Source organism: Panthera tigris, chromosome C2 (genome assembly GCF_018350195.1).
Source record: "Panthera tigris isolate Pti1 chromosome C2, P.tigris_Pti1_mat1.1, whole genome shotgun sequence".
In the NCBI taxonomy this organism is placed as follows: Eukaryota; Metazoa; Chordata; class Mammalia; order Carnivora; family Felidae; genus Panthera; species Panthera tigris.
In genome coordinates, this window is record NC_056668.1 from 71,248,405 (window position 1) to 71,273,685 (window position 25,281).

General features: G+C 43.4%; 2 protein-coding genes across 6 annotated transcripts in view; one reads left to right on the forward strand and one right to left on the reverse strand.

Moving 5' to 3' along the window:
* Window positions 1–385: 385 nt before the first annotated feature.
* SLC51A (solute carrier family 51 subunit alpha) lies at window positions 386–19,838 on the forward strand. The gene is made up of 10 exons (XM_042998338.1): window positions 386–423; window positions 1,024–1,118; window positions 13,082–13,149; window positions 13,758–13,994; window positions 14,924–14,997; window positions 15,423–15,581; window positions 16,133–16,244; window positions 16,539–16,685; window positions 18,988–19,093; window positions 19,630–19,838. Exons 1-10 carry the CDS (start codon window positions 386–388, stop codon window positions 19,836–19,838), a joined length of 1,245 nt encoding a protein of 414 aa, XP_042854272.1.
* A 672-nt stretch (window positions 19,839–20,510) lies between these two features.
* The window catches only part of PCYT1A (phosphate cytidylyltransferase 1A, choline), a 47,252-nt gene continuing 42,481 nt past the window's right edge, over window positions 20,511–25,281 (reverse strand). For all 5 annotated transcript variants that reach the window (XM_007090947.3, XM_042998621.1, XM_042998623.1 and 2 more), the window contains exon 9: window positions 20,511–25,279. In XM_007090947.3, coding sequence (XP_007091009.1) covers window positions 25,073–25,279 — 207 coding nt within the window. In that variant the 3' untranslated portion in view covers window positions 20,511–25,072. The remainder of the gene's footprint in view (window positions 25,280–25,281) is intronic.

Sequence of the window (25,281 nt, forward strand, 5' to 3'; positions counted from 1 at the left end):
GAAGACTCCTTAGAGGAGGTGTAGGATGAGGGTTGGTAGCAGCAAAGGGTGGCTAAAGGGATCTGTGGGAGGGAGGAAGGAAGGACCACACCTAGAGAGAGGGAGGAGTCAGCAAGGGGGGGGGCGGGGGAATTAGCCAGTCAAAAGGATCAAATTCCTCCAGGGTGAACTCTGAGATAGGTTCTAGGGATTTGCGGCACAGAAAGCCCGAGAAAAGGGAGTCAGAGACGAAGACTCTGTCACTCCACCTACACGTGGCCCAGGTCCTCTGAGAGAGTCCAGCAGGCAGCAGAACCAGCGGGAGCCGCCTCCTTCAGGGCCCCCACCTTCCTGCCCCTTCTTGCCCCTCAGTGCCTGCTGGAAAGCCAGACAGGGGGAGAAGACGATGGAGCCAGACAGGACTCAGATAAAACTTGACCCCAGGTGAGTGAGGGTAGCAGGCCCAGAGCCAGGAGCCAGTTGCTAAGCCGTGGAGGCCCCTATCTCATTGGACTGTCCCTCCCTCCCTCTTAGGTCCTTTGGCTCCCAGGACACAGAATGAGGCAGACTAATAATGGTTTGGCTGTCCCCAAGGTCCTGTGGGTTTGGGCCAGTGTGTGATCTTTCAGAGCCTTGGTTTTGTCCCTCAACTGGGAAGAGAAAAGTCTCAGAGGTAGGGGCTGTGAAGGGCATGCACAGAGCCCCATCCAGCTGTGGACTCACCCCTGGTGCTAAGGGTCCACTCTTTCTGTGAGGCTCTGCTCTTTCTCTATTGTCAGCCACTGGACTGCTGCCCCAGTGGAAGTGGAGAGAGTGAACTGTGGGCCCTTTGAGCACCTAGGCCAATCCTGCCCCCGGCCTAGGCGGCACCTGCCTTACACACTAGCCTGGGCCAATTTCCTTTAAGAATCAGGCGCCAAGGGAAATGTACAAGCAGCCCAAACTCAGGAGTGTTTGCGGGAGTGTCAAATAACTGATGTTCCTTCTGGTCCCTCCCCGCCTCCCCAATCCTCATATTCTGAATGTAGGTTGGTGTCTCTACAGGTACACGGCAGATCTTCTGGAGGTGCTGAAAACTAATTTCAGCATCCCCTCTGCCTGCTTCTCTCTCGCTCCCACTGCTGCCCAACTTCTGAGAGGTAAGTCAAGGCCCCTCCCCAGAGAGAACCAAAAGGAGGACATGAGCACCCCGGCAGGAAGCTGGGACAGCTGAGGGAAGCTGAAGACAGGTGGTCCTGAGCTGGCCAGCCTGGAGAGTATCTACATATCATGGTTAAGGCCTTGGGGAAGAACAACCCCTTAAGGAGCCAATAGGCCAAAAGAAGGGCATGACCACCTAGCCAGGGAGACACAGCTGCATGTTGGGCCTCCCACAAACCCCAACCTCAAAGCTCATTCAAGTTGGGGACGCTGGCTTGGAGCATTTTTCAAATCCCAGAGCCATCCAGGGAATCGCGATGGTGCCGAAATGATGCAAGACCCAACAAATCCCCTAGGGGACTGTTTAAGAGCCGCTTTGGGAAAGGGTCTGCATCATTCTAGAGGGGTGGTTATTATGAATAATGTTCTTAACACTTAGGGGAAACTGTACAAATACTCTGACAGTGTTGGACAACTAGATCTTATACTGAATCGCTTTTGAACGTGAAAAGCCATTTATTTCCTGGCCACCTAAAATATGACAACCAGATGACCCCAGCACCGTTATAGCAAATGTGGCTCCCTTCCATATTTTATTTTGTCTTCCTACGGCATGATTAACCACCTCTCAGACTTTCATGAATAGGAGTCTGTGTCTCTATGGAATCCTTACTGTTTTTTCCCCAGCCTCCTTCTTGATGTCGTCAGCTCAGTGCACAGACTTTCCGAACAACAGGATGTGGTCAGTGTGGATTAGAAGGCAGACACGGGCATGTGCTTGGACAAAGCTCAGCCTTGTTTCAGAGCAAATGACAACTGCCGGGGTGTCCAGAGAGGCTTTGCAGCTGCTGTGGGGTTTGTGCCAGTACGTAGCTGCCGCGTCCGTCTCCAGGAACCTCTTGCTCAGAGTGCGGCTCTTCCCTTAGATGAGCAGTTGTCAACCAGAGGCAATTTTGTCCCCCAGGGAACTTCTGGCAATGTCTAGAGACAGTTCATTTGCCACAGCTAGAGGGTGCTATTGGCACCTGGTGGGGAGAGGCCAAGGATGCTGCCCCGAATACAAAGGAAAGCCCCTCACAGCAAGGAGTTGTCTTGGCCAAAGTGTCAATAGCGCTGAGGTTGAGAAACCCTGCCTCACACAGTAAAAATCGATCTCACATGGCTTTGCCGCGGAATGTGCGAATGGGAGCACCAAGGATGTTCAAAGTAGGGAGACCATACTGGGTCCGGTAGTCTTGCGAGCTGCCTGTTTGCGGGGGGAGGGCGTGGAATGTTGGAACGGGTAAGCAAACTGGAGAGTGGAGAGCAGGCAGTGGGCACTGCGGAGGTGGTGGTGGAGGCAGAATGAGCAGGCAGATTCTCCACACACTGAGGAGCTTGATCTGGCAGGATTCCAGGTCGCTGGTGAGGAGGCAGAGGACAACTGAGAGGGCTGGACAGGTGAGGTGGGGCCTGATGAGCGGCAGGCAGAGAAGTTGTACTTTATCCTGTGGAGAGAAGGAGCCAGCGAGGGCTCTAGACTGGGAGGGGCTAGAGAGTGCTTCAAGGTAATTAATCAGTAATCAGGATGGACTTCAGGGAAGAAGAGCCTTGAGAAGCAGGGGCGTAAATTGGAGGTTATTGCCCCAGCCCAGCATGAGGAATGAGAGTCTGAGCCAGAACGGTGTCAGGGAAAGGAAGGGAAGTTTGGAAGACAAAGGTTATCTAAAGAAAGAGCAGGCAATCTGGTCAATACCGATACAAGGTGAGCGAAGGAAAAAAGAGACCGTGACGGAAGCGAAGGAAAAAAAGACCTGGGGAGCTGGGCAGGGTGATGACATGACACTAAGAGTCAGGAAGCCAGGAAGAGGCACCCACTGAGGATGTGGCAAGAACCCTTCCTCCTCTGTTAGTAAACCGTTGCTCCTTAAATTCGATGCCATTTAAGAGAAAGCTATTTTGGAAGAACTGTGGAACCTTTCAGTAATCTGGTTTTTTTTAATGTTTATTCATTTATTTTTGAGAGAGAGAGAGAGAGAGAACACAAGCAGGTGAGGAGGCAGGGGACCCGGAATCTGAAGCAGGCTCCAGGCTCCCAGCTGTCAGCACAGAGCCTGATGGGGGGCACAAACTCATGAGCTGTAAGATCATGACCTGAGACAAAGTTGGACGCTTAACCCAATGAGCCACCCAGGTGCCCCCAATAATCTGTTTTTGAAATGCCTGTGATATGATTGCAATTGTAATCCCTACAGGATTTTTTTTTTTAATGGGCTGATCCAAACATTTATGTGAAAGAGTGAAGGGCCAAGAAAAGCAAGACAATTTTGAAAAAATGCAAGGAGCGTACCTGCCCTCCCAGGGATTAAGGCTTACAAGAAGACTAAGCCATGAGGCAGTAAGTGCAAGGGTCCAAACAAGTGGAAAATGGAACCGAACAGAATGCCCAGAAAGAGAGCCCACTGGGGAATGTGCTCTATGACAGGACATTACACACCTCAGCGGACAGAATGGACTCTTCAAGAAGTCACCTGGACTATGTATCTGTCCCTATTGCAATATAGCTCCAAAGTATCTTCAATCCACACAGCTTAAATACCTAAATGTAAAATGCAAACTTTTTTACAAAAGAAAATACAGAAAGGTATCTTTATGATTGGAAGTAGAGAATTTCTTAAATAAAACACAAAAAAGCACAAATGATCATGGAGATTGGCTACATAAACAAACAAACAAACTTCTATATAACTATAAACACTATAAACAATGCTAAAAGCCAAACCATAGACTGGGAGAAGATATTTTCAAGCCCTAACCAACAAGGGATAAGTAGTCAGTATAAGAAAAATTACCCAATAAAAGTTGTGTAAAATATGTGAACGGATAGCTCATAGCAGAAGAAACACTAATGACCAATAAATATACAAAAAGATATTCTATTTTGTTAGGATTTAAGGAGCCCTGAATTAAACAATAGCACGTCATTTGACTACAATGAATTTGAGGTAACAGTGAGCACTTGTGGGCTGCTGGTGGGAGTATAATGGGGACAACCACTGTGGAGACTGATTAGCTCTCTACAGCACTGAAGATGCTCATCTTCTCCAGCCCAGAAATTCTGATTTTAGGTGTATGCATAAAGGAACTGTCCTAGGGGCACCTGCATAGCTCAGTCTGTTGAGCATTCCACTCTTGATTTCAGCTCAGGTCATGATCCCAGGGTCTTGGGATCAAGCCCTGCATTGGGCTCTGCCTTGAGTATGGAGCCTGTTTGGAATTCTATCTCCCTTTGCCCCTCTCCCTGGCTCACTCTCTCTCTCTCTCTCTCAAAATGAATAAATAAATAAATAAATAAATAAATAAATAAATAAAATAAGGGAACTCTCCTATATGTGCTAAGGAGACATGTCCAAGAGTACATATTGAAGCATTTGTTTATCATATGAGAATAATATCATGAAAATAATGTTGTGTGGAAAAAAGCATTTTGCAGGATGATGCCATTTATATAGATTTTTTATTAATTAATTAATTTATTTATTTATTTATTAAGTGGGTTTCACACCCAGTGTGGAGCCCAACACAGAGCTTGAACTCACAACTCTGAGATCAAGACCTGAGCTGAGATCAAGAGTGGGAAGCTTAACCAACTGAACCACGCAGGCACCGCCATACAGATTTTTTTAAATACAAAGCAATATAGTATGTTGAATGTGCACATACGTTGTGAAAAACTAAAACGTAAATGAAAAAGATATACACTAATTTCAGAACAGTAGTTAGCTCTGAGAGGTGAGGTGCAGAAGGGAAAATGATCCAGGGGGTGTGTACAGGGGCCTTCAGATACATCTGTAATGTTTTTTTTTTTTTTCTAAAAATAACTTTTGAGGCAAAATTGGCAATATTGTAACACTCTTTAAAATGGGTTATGGGTATATTCATGTTTGCTCTATTCTCTTTATTTTTGAAATTTTTGTAATTTAATAAATTATTTTAATTTATAAAAAATCATTTTTGACAGGCTGTGATGAGATGTTCGTTTTAAAAGTATAAAACTTTATTATACTATAAAATTATACTATTGTAGTAATATAATATGTATGCACTTTAACCAGGGTGTTTTTTAAAGCTACTTTTTATTGAACAAATACTACATGCCAGGTGCTGTGCTAAGAGGTTAATGAGAGAATGAATAACCTGTCCAAGGTCAAGAGCAAGTAGTAAGTGGAATTTTTCTCTGGACTCTGATTCCAGAGACTGTGTTCTTAACTTCCATGAAAACAAAATGCAAAAATGAAAATAACTTTTGGTTAGGAACTAGCTGGAATTATGGATCATACTCTTCCAAAATTTTAATGTCCTTATATTGTTTTCATTATTAAAAAAAAAAAAAAGTAATCTTCACTATTTCAGAGACAGTGGGACATTTGCTAGTTGCTAAAGGTATAATTGTATTCAAAATGGCCAGTTAGACAAGCATTTCCCACAGTGTGTCCCTTGGAGTACTAATCTCAAGTAGTGCTTCATGAACACAGAATCTACAAAAATAAGTTTTGTAAAATCTGTATTCTATAACCTCCAGTAGGAAATTAACAGTGTAAATCAGATTAAAAAGTTGAGTATGGGAAGAAACAGGTTTAATTTTGTTTAAGGCATTTCCACAAATCCTTTGGCCATAGAACACTTTTGTCCCATAATATCTGTTAAGATGCGAAAAAATAAGATCGGGGACGATCTTCAAAGAAGATATATGAGTTTCATGGAGAGCAGGAGCTCTCTTTCTTAGCTTTTGTGCTGCGGCAGTGGATACAAGAGCCTGCAGATGGCACAAGTATGAGAAAGAATATAAAGTGCCGAAGCCAGCAGTTAGAAGAGATTGCAAAAGCATTTGGGTACTGAACAGTCAGAATATGCCCCCAACCCACCTTCATAAACTGAAACAACTTTTTAGGGTTGCATTGGATCATTTATAGCACTCCACATTCCTTTCCATAGTCATGTGAACACACACCAAGAGTCAATGTGGGCCTAGCCAGAAACCCCTGGATTGAAATCCCAGCCCCATAACTTCCAGGTTGTGTGACCATGGCCAAGGTGCTTGACTCTCTAAGCCTGGTTTCCTGGAAAAGGCTATAAAAAGGGGATGATCCATAGGAATTCTCACGGGGTTATTTCTTTCATTCAACAAATAACCACAGTTGCTTTTCCAGGCACTTAGAGATGAAACAGAGAACAAACAAGCTTGACAAAGTCCCTGCCTTCTTGGAGTTTACACAGTTGGGGGAGGGGCGCAGGAGAAGGCAGCAGAAAATAGGCAAGTAAATAAATATGTAAATAACTTCACCGTGAGAGGCAAATGGGGACAATAGCACACTCAGAGAGAAGGGGCATTTGAGCGGAGAGCTCATGGAGGAGAAGCCAGCCACTGGCAATACAGGGAGAAAAGCTGAATGGGCAGAAACCAAGTGCTACCAAGTTCTGGAGGTGGGCACAGCTTCTATGGCTATTGGGAGGCTGAAGGAGGGGTAGGGAAATCCCAAACCTCAATAAACAGAGAAGAGTTGAGCTGATGTTTGAGATTGGAAAACACAGGGTGTGGGAGAGGATGAGGGATCAGTGCCCGAGACCTAGGGACAGAGGTCAGGAAGGGGACCGTGGTTCTGGGCGTCAAGGTGGGGCAGATTTTCAAGGAGGAGGGAGCAGTCAAGACAGTTAAGACTGGGAAAATTAAAAAAAAAAAAAGTGGTGGGGGGGCGGGCGGTGCATCAGGGTGGCTCAAGTGGTTAAGGGCTGACTTCGGCTCAGGTCATGGTCTCATTTATGACCATGGTTCGTGACCAGATTCCTGAGTTTGAGCTCTGCTTCAGGGTCTGTGCTGACAGTTCAGAGCCTGGAGCCTGCTTTGGAATTTGTGTCTCCCCTTCTCTATGCACCTCCCTAGTTTATTATCTGTCTCTGTCTCTGTCTGTCTCTCAAAAATAAATAAACAAAAAAAAAAAAAGAAGAAGAAGAAGAAGAAGAAGAAGAAGAAGAAGACAGTGAAGACTGGGAAGGGCTTTGGCCTTGAATGGCTTTTGAAAGGGCTCTCCCTGAGCTGGTGAGGACAAGGTCAAGGAGGGGTGGGGAAGTCAGGCCCTGAGCGACCTCCAGAAGTGACTTACCTTTCCAACAACGGACCTGAGTTTTTAGAAATCTACTGAATTAATTTTGGTATCTGCCTATCTGGACTTTATCTTTTGTGAGTATTTTTTTTTTTAACATAAATATTTCCGTTGTAAAAAATAATTCAGATTCAGTAAATCTGAAAATCCAGAAAAGTAGAAGGAGGAAGAGCCATCTATACTCCCGCCACTCAAGAGACAGGCACTGCAAATACCTTGGTGTTAGTTCCCCCCCCCCTTTTTTTTTTAATGTTTTATTTATTTTTGTGAAAGAGATAGAGAGAGAGATCACAAGCGGGGGAAGGAAAGAGAGAGAGGGAGACACAGAATCCAAAGCAGGCTCCAGGCTCTGTTGGAGCTGTCAGCACGGAGCCCCACATGGGGCTGGAGGAACAGTGAGGTCATGACCTGAGCCAAGGTTGGCCGCTTAACCAGCTGCACCACCCAGGCCCCCCCAGTGTTAGTTCCTTTTTCCATGCTTTTATTTAGCATTAGTTGAAATCATGCCATACCTCCAATCTTATGTCCTGTTTTTAGAAGCATGACATCATATGAGTTTTTTCACATTATTATATATTTGACAAAATGTGCCGTTTTAAAAAAACATAGTTTTGTTATAAAATACAGATTTGTTATTGAATAATTGAAAACGATAGAAAAGAAGGGAAAATTCACCTATTCTTGTCACCCAAAGACAGCATATTTAATATTTTCTTTTAATATTTCTAGGCATTTTTCTGTGAAATGATTTTTTAATATTTTTATTTTATCAATGTAGTATGTGAACATGGTTAAAATTTCTAATAATACACAAGCGCTACTAATGCAAATCAATCAGTCCTCTGCTCTATCCATTCTCATTTCTAGTCTTCCTCCTTTTTCAGCTAACGGTTCTTCTGATAGTTACCTTCCGATCACCCATATGTGCACACCATTGTTTCCCGGAGGATCAATTTTGGGCATCAACTGTGGCTGCCTCTACGATACATAAGGCTTTAGCACACACAGCACGGACCTTCTCCCGTTCTCTCCATACAATTATCTTAATATTTTTGGTTGGTTATCTTTCTAGATTTACTATCCATTTAGTTTATTTCTTATTCTGCCAACCAGGGCAGTATTTCTTGATTTTCCATTTTGTGAGATAAAGATATAGTGCCCCACTCTTTCTTCCAACTCTTTTCTACCTTTCTCTCCCCAAACATGGTTATAATTTTACTGGGCTAATTTTGCAATCTTCTTTGCTGACATAAGATTTTTTTAGGTATAAGTTACATATAGTAAAGGATAATGATCTCAAGTATGTAATATGATGCATTTTTACTTATGTGTAAATCTGTGAAACCAGCATCTTGGTCAAGAAAATGGAACCTTCCAGCATCCAGTAGGGTCTTTCGTGCTCCCTCCTTAGTTCATATGCCTTCTAATACCACTATTCTTTTTTTTTTTTTTTAATTTTTTAAAAATGTTTTTATCTTTGAGAGAGAGAGACAGAGCACTAGTTGGGGAGGGGCAGAGAGAGAGGGAGACACAGAATCCAAAGTAGGCTCAGGGTCTGAGCTGTCAGCACAGAGCCCAATGCAGGGTTAGAACTCAGGAACGGCGAGATCATGACCTGAGCTGAAGTTGGACACAACCGACTGAGCCACCCAGGCGCCCGCCTGAGACCACTATTCTAAACTCTACCTCCTCTATGGATCATTTTTCCCTATTCCTCAATTTATATAAACAGACAGTTTACCAAACAGTATGTACTCTTGTGTCTGGCTTCCTTCCCTCACCATTATGTTTTTAAGATTGATCCATTCTGGGGGCGCCTGGGTGGCTCAGTCGTTTGGGCGGCAGACTTCGTCTCAGGTCATGATCTCACGGTCCGTGAGTTCGAGCCCCCCGTCGGGCTCTGTGCTGACAGCTCGGAGCCTGGAGCCTGGAACCTGTTTCGGATTCTGTGTCTCCCTCTCTCTGACCCTCCCCCATTCATGCTCTGTCTCTCTCTGTCTCAAAACTAAATAAACGTTAAAAAAAAAAAATAAGATTGATCCATTCTGTTGCCTGTATCAGTTTATTCTTTTTAATTGCTGTGTGATATTCTATTATGGGAATGTATCACAATTTGCAATTGACCTTTGAACAACATGAGTTTGAACTGCATGGGTGCACTTAACACAAGGATTTTTTTTTTCAGTTTATTTATTTTGAGAGAGAGAGAGAGAGAGAGAGAGAGAGAGAGCCAGGGAGGGGTAAAGAGGGAGGGAGGGAGAGAGAGAAAGAGAGAGAGAGAATCCCAAGCAGGCCCTGCACTGTCAGCACAGAGCCCGATGTGGGGCTCAAACTTAAGAACCATGAGATCATGACCTGAGCCGAAACCAAGAGTAGGATGCTTAACCAACTGAGCCACCCGGGCGCCCTTATGAGGATTTTTTTCAATAAATATATGTATAGTAGTGCATATATATTTTTTCTTCCTTATGATTTTCTTCATAACATTTTCTTTTCTCTAGGTTACTTTATTGTAAGAATACAGAATATAATACACATAACATACAAAATAAGTGTTAATTAACTATGTTATCAGTAAGGCTTCTGGTCAACTGTAGGCTATTAGTAGTTAAGTTTTGGGGAAGACAAAAATTATACGCAGATTTTCAACTGTGCATTGTTCAAGGATCAACTGTATTTATTTGTATTCTTGTTGAATCAATATGAGCTATTTCCAGTTTGGGCCATTATGAATAATGCTGCTCTGAGCATTCTTCTGGTGATTTTAAGCACTCATTTCTATTGAATAGGTGTCCAGAAGTGGAATTTCTGTGTCATAGGGTAGGTTTAGCTTAAAGGCATACTACCAACTGCTTTCCAAAGTCATTGTGCCACTCCCAGCTGAAATATATGAGAGTTCCATTTTTTCCTTATCCTCATCAGCACTTGGAATCATGAGTCCTTTTAATTTTAGCCCTGTTGGTGGGTATATAATGGCATCTCGCATTTGTATTACCCTGATGACTGTTGACATTTAGCGCCTTTTATGCTTCTCAAACGTTGAGGTACTTTTTTTTCGTGAAGTAACTGTTTAGGTCTTTTTTCTTTTCTTCATTTAAAAACATTGTGTTGTCTTGTTCTTACTGATAGGAATTCTTTATATATTATAGATACAAGTCTTTTGTTGGATATCTGTATTGCAAGTACCTTCTCTCAGTCTGAGATTGTCTTTTCATTCTCTTAATGGTTTCTTTAGACAAATGAAAATTTTTAATTTTAAGAAAGTCCAATTTATCAATTTTTAAACTTATGGGTAGTGCTTTTGTGTCCTATTTTAAAAGATCTTTGCCTAGCTCAAAGTCATGAAGATATACGTCTCTGTTTTCCTCTAAAAAATTTATTGTTTTAACTATCACATTTAGGTGTTTTTGTATGATATGAGGGAGCAGCCAATGTTCTTTTTTATCCCCCAAAGGATATCCAGATAACCCAGAACTCTTTCTCAAAAAAAAAACCACTCTTTTCCCCATGAATTGTAGTGGAAATTTTGTCGTAAATCAGATAACCATATATGTGGGGTCTGTTAATGCATTTTTTTTTGTTTTTTTGAGTGTTAGTAAGTTATTACTCTTCTCAAGAATTATTACATATTCTTTACAAAGATTTTTTTTTATGGCACAAATTTTTCAGATCTCGATAATTAATATTCATTTAGGTACTTTATTTAATAATTCCAATATTGTTGGGCACTTGAGTTGTTTATAACTTGGGGCTATTAGTCAATATATTATAAACATTATCTTTTAATGGAACAAAAATAATATGTCACAGTTATTTTGCTCTTATCTGACGACTAAGCAGATTGACTATTTTCCCACATGCCCTGAACTGTGTTGATATCTTTTTCCATTTATTTGCAAGTGTCCTGTTTTTGTTATCAGTTCTCTTTATCTAATAAAGATCTTAAACTTGAGTACACATTTATTAAAAAGCTTTTTCCCTCAGTCCGTTTGCTGTCTATTTCTTTTAAACACTTAGAAGTTTACACACTTTATATTAAATTTGACCATCATTCTCTTTGTGATTTCTCAGATTACTCCTAAGCTTAAGAAGGTTTTTCCTCTCCAAAATCTTCATGAAAATACAATTCTCTCTCTTTTTTTCTCTCAATTTTTCCAGTTTGATTTTTTTTCTTTCTTTCTTTTTTTTTTTAACTTACATTCAAATTAGTTAGCATATAGTGCAACAATGATTTCAGGAGTAGATTCCTTAGTGCCCCTTACCCATTTAGCCCATCTCCCCTCCCACTACCCCTCCAGTAACCCTCAGTTTATTCTCCATATTTAAGAGTCTCTTATGTTTTGTCCCCTTCCCTGTTTTTATACTATTTTTGTTTCCCTTCCCTTATGTTCATCTGTTTTGTCTCTTAAAGTCCTTATATGAGTGAAGTTATATGATTTTTGTCTTTCTCTGACTCATTTCACTTAGCATAATACCCTTCAGTTCCACTCACGTTGTTGCAAATGGCAAGATTTCATTCTTTTTGATTGCCGAGTAATACTCCATTGTATGTATATATAGCACATCTTCTTTATCCATTCATCCATCGATGGACACTTGGGCTCTTTCCATACTTTGACTATTGTTGATAGTGTTGCTATAAATATGGGGGTGCATGTGTCCCTTCGAAACAGCACACCTGTATCCCGTGGATAAATGCCTAGTAGTGCAATTGCTGGGTCATAGGGTATTTCCATTTTTAGTTTTTTGAGGAACCTCCATACTGTTTTCCAGAGTGGTTGCACCAGCTTGCATTCCCAATCCTGTTTGATTTTTAAAGACATCCCTTTAATCTATCTAGAATTATCATGATATATGACAGACTTAATGGGTATCTCCATGAGTGTTTGAAGTACTCGTTTTTGTTGTAAAGGGTAAAATCATATTTAAAAATCCTCTGATGTTTATATTTTACAAGTTTTGAAGAGGAGAAGGTAAAGTCTTTTTAGTAAAGGACTGCAACGAGTTTTTTAATGTCCAAACCTTGCAGGGCCTTCTGGAACAGTATCCAGAGAGATAACTGAGGAAGAGGCAGCAGAGCTAAACAGTAACAGCAAAGTCAAGCCAGTAGTTGAGTCACTTAGTATCCTGACTAAGCGGAGGTGGGTGGAGGAAGGGCTGGGTAGGAGGACAGAAAAATAGCAAAACCCTGTCTTTTATGGCCTGTGATAGAAAAAGTTTACTACTGACTTTACAAGTCCAGCTTGGGAGCTAGAGTCTAAGGGCCACCTCCCCCATGCAGGTCCTCTGGATTGGTCATTCGACCTAACTGTGGTCAGAGGTGAAGGGCCTCTTCTGGATAAAGCAACAGAGAGAAAAATGTGTGCCCTAAAATAAGAGCAACCAGGATCGGCGTGGTATTTTTTGACAGATTCATCCTTGTCCTCGTTGCTCCTTGTGGTGGCACCAGGCATGGCTGATCCAGATGACGACTCAAGCTTTTACTGTGGTGTGGCCTCCTTCCTCCCTGCTTTGGTTTCATCTCTCTGAGCTGACCTCAGTCATCAAAACGTAGGGTGGACCAGCCAATGTCTTCCTCCTACTTTACTCCCAATGCACTGGGACAACAGACTGGGCTCTGGCAGTCTTCTTTTCCCCCTTCTTCCTCTCATCAAGACAGGTGGTGGGAAAGAGGGTCAACCAACTAGGGAAGAGACTTAAGATAAATGAGGGTCAAGGCTTAGTCACCAAAACACAGAACCCTTTTTTTAAAACTAATTGTTGCACAGATGAATCACGTAGTCAGAAGCACGTATCGTGCTGATAATGGTTTTTCCTGTTAGCAAAAGTGAAGCCGGAGGAGTTTCACCAGTGTTTGTCAAAATGTTTGTTATCCTCTGACCATTACCAGGTGAGCTTGTTGAAAATGCAGATTTCTGGGTCCATCCCAGATCTATTAAAGCAGCATCTCTGAGGGTGGGACCCAGACATCTAATTTTTAACAACGCCTCAAATGACTGCAAGAAACATTAAAGAGAGCTACTGGACCACATTGAAGACTAATTATGAGGCCAACACGAGCCAAATGTCCTTGGAGTCTTTACTTGTATCCGTTTCTCTTTTGTTAAATTCCCATCCTAACGTCCCAGTTTCGTGACATAATTTTGAAGTCAAATTTAAACGGCTCTAAAGTATATACCATTCATTACACTCTGCTTTAATTATAATGTTAATTGGTCCATGTTTGCTAACATGACACCGTTTACTGGAAGTAGTAAAGTTGAATAGGCCCTGCCAACCTCCTAATTCAAAATTTTTGCTCGTTATGTAAAAACTCGTTTGGTGTCTATATCCTGGTTGAGGTAAGCCTTACCATACCTAGAATCATCTGGTCTGGTCTCCCATCCATTCAGAAGAATGACTACTTTTTAGCTACATGCTCAGGTCTAAGAAAATGCCATTCTTCTGCATGGGCGGAAGCCTAGACTAGATAATTCCAGATATGGTAAAGCAATTTAGATCCAAGTGAGAAAGCCCACACCTTCTGCCCCTCATCCCTGGTCTTTAGTTAACAAGAGTCTGCCTTCTCTTTCTACTTTAGCCTTGGGCCCTGCAGAAATTGCCCTCACAGTCATTATGACTCTGCTTGCCCTGGGCTCGGTCACCATCTTCGTGGAGGATGCTGTCTACCTGTACAAGAACACCCGTTGCCCCATCAAGAGGAGGACTTTGCTCTGGAGCAGCTCTGCACCCACGGTGAGGGCCTTGTAGCTGCCCTTTGGGAGGGACTAAACAAGAGACAGGAACCGTTCTGGGAATTCCTCTAAACTCAGCATTTCAAGCCAGCAAAGAGTTGCCTGCCTCTACCCACTTAGGATGGGGGTTTGTAATGCGATCTCCATTTGCAGTCAGGACACCCCGCCTGGGTCAACAGGCAGTGGGACACAGCTTGAATTCTTGAGTTCTTTGAATTCTCAGAGACAGCTAGAGAAACTGCTCACCCCACCAGCAGCCCCACTCACTACCTCCCCACCACAGTATCATTGTTAAAAGCAAGCTTCCTTCCTACACAGGCAAGCAGTGGTTCCTCAGACGGGAGGGAGGCAAAGAATTTTCTTTCCCATGGGGACAACTCAACTCTATCCTTGCATTATAGACCTTTATAACCCACTCTGATAGCCATTGTGTAGGTCTCTGACTTGTTCCTAGGCCATAAGATTAGACTTCCGTTTCCTTGTGGTAAGGTCTGTGTGTGTGTCTGGAGCGGAGAATGGAGCCCTTGAGGTCCTTTTCTAGCAGATGACACCTGCCTGGGCCATCTCAAGTCATCAGAGATGCTCTAGTAACATGTGGCATTGAACAGGAAGGGCTGGATCTTGATCCAGTTCCTCCCAAGGATGAACTCGCCTACTCCTACTCCGGGGATATGGGATGAGATAGTCTTCAAAATGACATTTTGACTTACAGTGACCAGCTGTTTCTAACCCTAGATACAGAAGGAACTGACTACTAAATTAAAAAGAAAAATTAGTTGATTTGATTGTTCTTCCAGATGGCCACTTTTAAGTAATGCTGCCTCATGTGTTCGGGTTTTGCTTCCTTGAGCTTTTGCCACAAAAATTTGAGAGGGTGAGCACAAAGACTCCCTTCTTGCCCCAACCAGCTTCTTGCTTGTCTTCAAGCAGGTCGTGTCTGTGTTCTGCTGTTTTGGTCTCTGGATCCCTCGTTCCCTCATGCTTGTAGAAATGGCCATAACTTCGTGAGTGTCCTGCCCCACCCCCAGCTCTGAGGTGGGTACCCTTTTGCTCCCCACTCACCCAGGACTCCAGAGTCTGCATCTTCTTTTATCCCCTATCCCTTCCATAAATCCCTGCAAATCAATTGATCATGAGTCTAGCCTCTTTCAACTTGTGCTAATCCGGGTCTCTTGAACTTCTGGTTCTCTTCATCTTCAGTCACCATTTTGTTCACATAGGCTCAAATTCCCCTCTTCCTCAGCCCCTGGACCCTGTCCTCTTCCTCTTGCTGGCTCACACATTCCAAATGCCTGGTCCCTACTGGAGCCCCTCAGTGAGCCCCACCTCTCCTTCACCCTTTGCAGTCTATATGTCTTTGGCAACAAAGGGGTATCCCCTTACCTGGCCACCTCCCCCTCTGTGAAGCTCACCTCTACTCCCACTCCAGGTTTTACTCAGTATGCTTTTACCTGCTGATGCTGGTCATGGTGGAAGGCTTTGGTGGGAAGGAGGCAGTAATAAGGACATTGAAGGACACTCCGATGATGGTCCACACTGGCCCCTGCTGCTGCTGCTGCCCCTGCTGCCCCCCACTCATGCTCACCAGGTAAGGTGGGAGGGAGAGGCAGAACTGAGGAACAGGTTAGCCTCTCTCTTCACTCTCACAAGAGTCTCTGTGCTCCCTCAGCCCTGCTTCAAGCCTCTTGGAATCAGGTTTGTATGGGACAGAGCCAGTGGCGAAAGGGCGGGCATCCCGCAGCCAGCACCCACACATTAGGCACCCACCCAGGGGTGAGGGAAGCAGAGGAAGGAGAACTCCAATTTCCATCACTTAGGCTCACTGCTGCCCACACACTTTACCACACTGGACTTTGGGCTACTTACTTGTCTCTTATGCCCATTTTGGTTAAAGAGGTTGGGGTCAACTTTCTGATAGTCCTTGCTCAAAGGGCAGCATTCTGGTCAGATGAGTGGGAGGCAAGAAGGTTCCCAATGCTCTCGACATTCTGGCTTCTTCCTACGTCCCCATCCATTTAGCCATTTTGGTGTCTATTATGACAGACAAGCTTCAGCCCAGGATCCCAGTGAGGGAGCTGGAAGGTCTTCTTGAGGTGGACACTTTATGGGTTCATGTTCCCAACCCTCTTCTTCCTTTAGGAAGAAGCTTCAGCTGCTGATGTTGGGCCCATTCCAGTATGCCTTCTTCAAGATATCACTGAGCCTGGCGGGCCTGTTTCTCATCCCTGATGGCATCTATGACCCAGCAGATGTAAGCCAGGAGTAAGGGGCAGCAAACTCTAAGACTCAGTTCCTCTGAGCTCTAAAAGGAATAGTTGGAGCCAACATCCCCTGATCCAGGGCTCCACAGACAGGGTAGTCCCGGCAACAGTGTGGCCACAGAAAAGGTAGAGGCTTGGACTCTGGTGGGGAGAGGAGAGTGGAATAGGCCAAGGCTTTGGGGCTTTTTATTTATTTTTTATTACCTTTCCCACCATGGAAGAGGAGAAATAGAAGGAGAAAAGGACTTGCCTTCCTCACTGACTACTTTCTGATCTGCCACCAGATTTCTGAGGAGAGCATAGCTCTGTGGATCAACACTCTCCTCGGTGTGTCCACCCTGCTGGCCCTCTGGTCCCTGGCCATCCTTTTCCGTCAAGCCAAGCTGCACTTGGGCGAGCAGAATATAGGAGGCAAATTTGTTCTGTTCCAGGTAACTAGAATTGGGGTTAGGAGGTGAGACTAATAAAGGCAAAGAGCGGGTCCGGGAATCTTGTTAAGCCTAGGTTTCCGGTGAGACCTGGAAAAGGATCCCTGCCCCTTCGCAGTTTTTGCTTTTCCTGTGCTGTAATAGTTTCCTAGCGCTGCCCTAACAAAATATCACAAACTGAGTGGCTTAAAACAACAGAAATGTATTGTCTCATAGTTCTGGATGCTAGAAGTCCAAAATCAAGGTGTCAGCCAGGCCACGTTCCCTCTGAAATCTACAAGGGAGAATTCTTCCTTGACGCCTCCTAACTTCTGGTGCTTTGCCAGCAATCCCCGGCTTGCAGCTGCATCACTGATTTTGCCTCTGTTATGACATGGCATGTGTCAGGGTCTTGTGTCTCTTTTCCTCTTCTTCGAAAGACAACAGTATATTGGAATAAGGACCCACCCTACTCCAGCACGTCCTCATCTTAACTGATTACATCTAACTACACCAGAACAATGATGCTCTTTCCAAATAAGATCATATTCTGAGGCCCTGGGGGTTAGGACTTCAACATATCATTTTAGGGGACCCATTTCAACTTGTAACAGATGTATTACCAACCTTGAATTCTTCTTTTTTTTTCTTTTCTTTTCTACCCAATACTTCCTAAAACTCTGTATCCCACCACCACCACTAGCTTCAGCATTATCATAGTTATGAACTACCTACACCACATGCTAGGCACTTTTCATACGTTACATTTGAATTTGCACAACAATCTTTGGAGTCATTATTATTTCTATTTTACAAAGGAGGAAACTGCGACCCAGAGATATTATTGGGCTTCCTCCAAGGCACATATGTATGGGGCTAAAATTTAAACTTAGATCTGACTCCCAAATCTACCCTCCTTCTCATTACATTGTCTCTTCACCTTCACACCTCTTCTGAAAATTCTCTGCAAAGCACATTTGTTCACTTTTTACACTTTCCATTCTCTTAAGCCCAGATAACTTCCACCAAATACAATGACTTTAAATTTTTTTAATGTTTTTTTTTTTTTTTTTTTTTGAGAGAGACAGAGTACAAGCGGGGGAGGGGGCAGAGAGAGAAGGAAACACAGAATCTGTAGCAGGCTCAGGCTCTGAGCTGTCAGGATAGAGCCAGACGAGGGGCTCAAACTCACAAACTGTGAGATCATGACCTGAGCCAAAGTCGGACACTTAACTGACTGAGCCACCCAGGCGCCCATAAATACAATGACTTTTAATTCAATCTTGTTTTCCTTCTCTCCCCATTCTTTCTGTCTCCTTGCTAGGCCCTTCTTCTACTCCCAAGGCATAGTGACTGCTTTGTAGTCAACAGAGTGATTTCACATAAATTCTCATTTGATCTAAGCAGATGCCTCCAAAATGTGAATTTCCAGGCACATAAGAGGTAGAATTGAAGGACAGGCCAGAAGAGCCTGAAATGGAGTCAGGGACTGAAAGGGCAGAAAGGATCTGGGCCCCAGAAGCACTTAGGGTCATGCCACAGGGTCAAGGCCCTATGATTGCCGAGCCTGCCTGTGATTATTGTGGGACATGCTGAGTCTGTCTTTAAAAGGATGATGTTTCATAAAAGTGCAGTCATGGAGGGCAAGTACTAAGGCAAATGGTGTTGCTGGAGCCTCTGGACAGAGATTTTCTTTTTCTTTTTCCTCTTATTGTATTAAAATATACATAACATACAATTTGGCATTTTAACCATTTTTAAGTGTACAGTTCAGTGGCATTAATTATGTTCACATTGTGGTGCAATCATTATTAGCACCATCCATTTCCAGAACTTTTTCATCTTCCACACAGCAACTCTGTACCCACTAAACATTAATTCCCCATTTTCCGTGCTACCCAGCCCCAGGCATGGCAGAGATTTTTCAAAGGGCACCTTCATGGCTAATTGTCCATCATTCTAGGAGCAGGGATCTCAGATACTTGAGCCAGATGGAAACAGTCTCCTCTAACCATCCATCCTTTTCATCCATCCAGTGCTTGTTAGTATCCGTGGCTGAAATGGGGAAATAAACACGAACCCCCAATCAGTTCTTGTTTCTTGTCTCAAACGTTCATAAAATATTGGATAGAAGACAAGATTGTAATTTGCCTAAAGATCAAAACGCCACAAAATTTTACTCGGGTGAGTTTCAACCCTCTGCAACTGCACAGATCTAAAGGTCAGCCGAGCGTGCAGTGGAAGAGCAAGCACAGCGGTGGGCCAGCTGGCAGCAGTGCCACCGCCGCCGGGCCCAGCCTGCCCTTGTCTCTCCTCTGGTCCACAGGTGCTCCTCATCCTGACCGCCCTGCAGCCATCCATCTTCTCAGTCTTGGCCAACAGCGGGCAGATTGCTTGTTCACCTCCCTTTTCCTCTAAAGTCAGGTCTCAAGGTGAGCACACAGGGATTCCTCTCCCATTCCGGGATGGGCGAGAAGGGAGGGCCAGGGAAGAGCGGACCTTAGAACAGAGGTTGGGCCATCCTGGTTTCTATGCAGAATACTCAGAAATGGATCTCCCAGAAATCCTAGTGAGGCTTTCAGGAGAGAGTGACTTCTCTGACCACACAGAGGAGAGCTATAATCCCAAAGCTTGAGGCCAGCCCTGGTGGCCGACCCAGGAAGCCATGCGCTCAATTGTTAGCTCCTGGGAGAGGAATGGCTGTGGTTTGGAAGCAGAAGGTCATACTGATAAAACACACACAAAAAAGGGTTTAATGTTAGCCTCAGACTGCAGAAGGTAGAGAGCCAAGTTCTGGTTCTGGCTCTACCATTCATCTGGTACCTTATTTACGACAACTTAATATCTCCAGGCTGGGTTTGAGGATAAACTGGAGAAAGTGTTGCTGAACTCATATGCCAGGGCTGCTAGTGGGATACCACCTGTACCATTTAGCACAACCTACATTATATTTCACTCTACACTGCAGTGATGAATTGCCACCTTCTCATACTGGAGACTTTTGTAATGACTGTGCTGACACGCATGTACTACCGAAGGAAAGATAACAAGGTTGGATATGAGCCTTTCCCTTCCCCAGACCTGGATTTGACTTCAAAGCCTGAGGTGGACGGTTTGGACAATGAGCCTGTACATATTAAACGGGCACAAGATTTCCTCACTATCCCTCAACCTTGACCAAATGGGGATGGATTCCATCATCAGCACAAGCTGGCAGATTACATTTGACTATAGGAATGAAGGAGAATTATGGACTAGGATGCAATTATTTTGGATCTTGCCTGGAGAAGGTATTTTAGGTTTTATAATAAACAGGATAGAGTTTAAAACTCTGTAACTGGGTACATTGCCTCTGTGGGTGACACTATTAGCTCTTGAAGCTTGTATATTGAAAGGTCACTCTAAGTTTTCCTAAAGCCAGTGAAAAGGAGGAAAGTATATGGTAGTTTGCCTAGTATAAGAACAGGAGTAGAACTGAACCAGGCACCCCTATGTTTATTGCAGCATTATTTACAATAGCCAAGACTTGGAAGCAACGTAAATGTCTATCAATAGATGAACAGATAAGGAAAGTATGGTGTGTGCATGTGTGTGTGTGTGTGTGTGTGTGTGTGTATAAGTATATATATATGTGTATATATACTTATACACACACACACACACACACATATACACACACATATATACACACACATATATATACACACACACATATATATATGTGGACTATTACATGGCCATAAAAAAGGATGAGATCATGCCATTTGAGACAACATGGATGGGTCTACAGGGTATTATGCTAAGTGAAATAAATCAGACTGAAAAAGATAAATACCATACAATTCCACTCATAAATGGAATAAAATAAATAAATAAACGAAAAGCAGAATTGGAACTATAAATACAAACAACAAATTGATGGTTGTCAGAGCAGAGGGGGTGGGAGGTTGGACAAAATGGGTAAAGGGGACTGGGAGATACAGGCCTCCAGTTGTGGAATGAGTAAGTCACAGGAATAAAAAGCAGAGCATAAGGAATATATAGTTAATGATATTGTGAACACAGTATAATGTATAAACTTGTCAAATCACTAAGTTGTACGCCTAAAGTTAATGTAACATTGTGTGTCAACTAAAAAGAAAAAAAAGAACTCAACCAGGCAAAATAGTACAAACCCAGTGTCCAATAAACCAGGCTTCTGAAGAAGAGATGGAAGCCTGATGGATTCTGAATGACAGATGTGTCATTAGGGCACTGAGGACATTAGACCTCATAGATCTGGACCAGCCTCCCTTTGTGGGACAATAGCTTCTGTGCAAAGCTGAAAAAGGATTTTCCTAATAATATGGTCATGGGACAACTTTGAGGAGACAAATCAGGATGCAAAGGCAAAGAAATTGAGAGCATAGGCAAAAGCCCCAAATATATAACACATGTTACACACATGTATACCAGGTCAAAAACACAGGAAATGGAATATTAGGTAAAACCACTTTGCCTTTATTTGGCTAAATGACAAAGGCCAAAATAACTCTGAACAAATTAGTAACACTCACATAGGAAAACAATATACTGAACACCAATTGAGGAAACGTCCTGTGGGTTGCTGGCACTGGGGATGAGGCTAACATTCATGCCAAGGCCAGCATTTCTTCCCAACATGCCTTTTTCTTTTCAGCATCCTCAATACAGGACAACCCAACTGATCGAGTCTCTGTGTTTAAAACAGTCGGTGCCCCTTAAGAAGGGTGGAAAAACCCTCTTTAAACCTAAAGGGACACAACCTGAGTCATCCCAGTGTTAAACCTAGCACTTTTGTTCTCTACCCCAATCTGAGTATTAACATAAAACTTTGGCAGACAGAAAATCTTTCATTCTTTTAAAGAAAAATTAACATTTAATAATATAATCCCAAGGACATGTTCTACTTATTTGGAAAAATAGAAGCTAGGGACCACTCTTTATCTCATGACAATCTATTCTATGAGAGAAAACAAGAACAATCATTGTATGACTTTGCAAAATACAACCTTTAAAAATACTTATATTGGTAAGCTTAAAAAAAATACCATTAGTTAAAAACATTATTAAGGGAGTATTTTTTCCTACCTGTATTAGTTCAACTTCTGGTGAAAGTGTGTGATGACAGAAAAGGTAGAAGCTATGGCTTTTAGGGAATTAAAGAGAAGCAGCAAAATATAATTGATTTGGAAAGATTTTTGACATGAGATCTAGAACAGAGTCAAAAAGGCAATCGGCTCCAGAAAAACAGAAGCTACCCACAAACCAAGATGCTCTGGCGAAGCAAAAGCACTGTGAAGAACCACTGTAGAGGGACCATCCAGAAGGTGCTTGACCAGCTGTGTGGTCACAAGTAAAAGAAGAATCTAACTCAGGTGCCGGGTTATCGGCAATCACAAAAAGTCAAAAGTTCTCTTGACCTCCTTCATGTTTTTTCTCATTTAGGATCTTCAGCCTCCTCATATCCCCACCCGTCTTACCTAACTGAGCCTCAGCAAAATAATGGTCTTTGGCTCTAGCTATCAGAAACAGCCACAGTAGTACGAACGATCCATTTCTGTTCCTCGAAAGTTTCAATCTCTGTTCCTCAGTGCTCCTGAGTCTAGTGTAGGAAAAGAGCAAACTTTCTGCCCAGCCATCTCAAGATAACTGCTGCAAGCACCTCCTCGGCACCAACTCCTGAGCATCTGTCTCCATTCTTCGGTCTTACGCACTGCGCTCTGAAGCCAACCAACTTTTAAGGCTCTCCCATCTCTGCTACATTTGGCCTATTGCTTTGTGTGTGGGATTCAGGGAAACAGCTAATTAGAAACTAATATTACCAGTTAATATTAAAATTAATATTCAAAGATTTACAGATCACAGGCATGGTCATGGTAGGCAAAGAACTAACTTCATTGAATTAGGCACAATCAAATAATGCATCATCCCAACAGCTTCCTCCCTCCACCCATCCTTGTCCAGCACTTAGGATCACATTTATCCCAAAGAAGCAAATATGCCACACCATAAAAGATTTTGCTTAAAGTCACAATTATTTGAAGATGCACTGGTGTTAGGAGACTGAGACTGTAGTCTTGTCAAAAGGGGCGAGAGGGCTTTCCAAGAACACGTGCATATGCTGGCCCTGGTAGTCTCACAGAGCTTCCCAGCACAGCTGTTATATTCCAAGAGCAGGGAATGTGAAAAAGAGCGCACTGATAGAGCAGAGGAAGAGGTCCCAGGCAGTATGCTTGAGAGGACTGACTGCAGGGAGGAAAACCACATTCTGAGCATCTTCCTTGCCAAATACATTTGGCTAACGTGTACTTTGAGGGAACACATAGGTGAGCCTCAGTAATGACTTCGTCACGTTTCTATACCAGGGAGAATAGTAGGCAAAATTCCCAAAGAAGGAAGACTGAAGCAGAAAAGTTAAAATATGTGATCCTATGAAGCTGGCTAATGCAGGAAAACAGTAACTTGAACTGTTTCAAAAGAAGGATTCTAAGCCAAAGCTCAAGTAAACCAGATTTGATAGCACAAATAGCACTTCATGAGAAGAGTCAGAAATGCAGTTTTCATAGGCCGTCACGACAACAAGAGATTTCCCTCTCTTTGTGTCTCTACTCTGCCTCTCTGCATGATCAGAATTTTAGGAACCAAGGTAGTCCTGCTGTGCAGGCAGGCAGTGATTCTAGCCTCTGATCCTCAGGCAGAAGAGCAGGTTTTATCACAAAGTATTTAGAGAGGAGACTATGAGATGCTCACAGCCCTAGCACAGGGGCAAGGGAAGATAAAATGTGGTTTTCTAACACTGAAAACATCAAAATTCCACCCCCACAAGGGGTATTTATGAGTGACAGGGTGGGGCCTGGACATAAGCAGTTTTCCCCTGAACCCAGCTACAGGACTACTGAAGATGACAGTCTGCTAGGTCATGTAGCTGTAGAATGCTAGAGGTTTCAAATGAGCTCACACTCAACTGCAAGTGTTAAGCTTCAGCATCTCTGATGGGAAATATAAGTGGTGAATCCCCGTGGGCAACCTAACAGGGGAAATGGCACCATAACCAGCAGGCACACGTGGAGAAGAGAGAGAACCTACCATACTCTTGTAATGTGAACCCATGCTTTGTGGCCTGCTGGAGGGGCAGGGGAGGGAAGTCCCCACCAGCTGCAACTCTCAGAGGAAAAGGAACACTACCTGGAGCACTAGTTCCAGTCAAGAACTTTAAGAAAAAAACAAACAAACAAACAAACAAACAAAAAAAAACCCCACAACTTTCTTAAGAGGGGCAGGGTTCAAGATAAGGCTTCAGAAAGGGGGGTGTTTCCTTACGTTTCTGTGTTTAAATTCTGTGCAAAATTTCTCCAAATATTCAGTATGGCTTTGAGCAACATGGATTAACAGATCATGTTCAAACTGCAGACATTTACAAAGTACCCTTTGCAAAAAGCTAGGTAATAAGCATTGAAATAGGAGTATCAGGGCCAGGGACTTACTCCTGTCTGGGAAAATTAACCTGAATTGACCCCGTATAGGATTGAGTAGTGCCCCACTCCCCTCCTCAATCACAATAAACCTGAAAGCGTTCCTTCCTTCAAAGGTAGACTGCAGGAATGAGATTGATAAGAGCTCCCAAATAACTGGGCAACAGAATCTTCTGGGAAGATGAACACAGCAGGAAAACCGCAGACGATGCCATGTGGTCTGGTTCCATCCCCATCAGTGTCTTCCGTGGACCCCATTGGGTCCAATACGAAACTCCTCAGGGAGTAAGAAAAGTTAGGCTCAGATCTCCTTCTTCTCAAGCCACATTGACACATGTGCCAGCAGTACATTTAGGTGATTTGTGGCTGAGCTTACTCAGCTTTTAGCTTTTTTTTTGAGGACGCCAAAATTATGCTATTTGCCCCTCCCCATGAAATCACTCATAAGCAGGTCATTGCTTGAAGGACTTGGCAAGCCACTTTGCCTCAGAACAGAAGGCAACACTATAGTGTATCAGGAAGAAAAGGCCTCTGGGTAATACACCACTTCCTTGTGCCCACTCCTCAGGGGCAAAAAATCAGTTTTACTTATAACATTTGAAAGACTGATTTTTAAAAAATTACTAAAAATGACAATTTCCTGTCAAGATCACATGAGCATAAACAGTAAAGCAAAGTCTGTAAAGAGGGAATATGGATGCAGAACAGGCTTCTAAGGTGTACTCAGCCTCCTTCTTGGTGTGAATGGGTGACGCCTCTTGGAGGATGGGCTGATCCCATCCTAGGTCCTCCTGCCCCAACTTTCTTTCTTTTGTAGCTGTCCTTAGGTTTAGTGTTGGGATCACAATGTGGAATTCAACCGAGAGCTTCCGAAGGTTATGGGACAGAGGGAAGGGAGAGGAAAGGAGGGATGAAAACTTAGTCTTCTTCGTCCTCACTGATGTCATAAGTTGCAGCCTTGTGCCTGGAGAGGTTTGCTGGGGAGGACGGCGGGGAAGTCTTGCCAGAGAAGGGCCATCGGAAAGACGGGGAGGGGGAGCGTTCCCGAGTGGGGCTGCTGCTGGGACTCTGCTTTGGACTGATGGCCTGCAGCATCCGGCCTTTCCCCTCTTTCAGCATATGTTTCT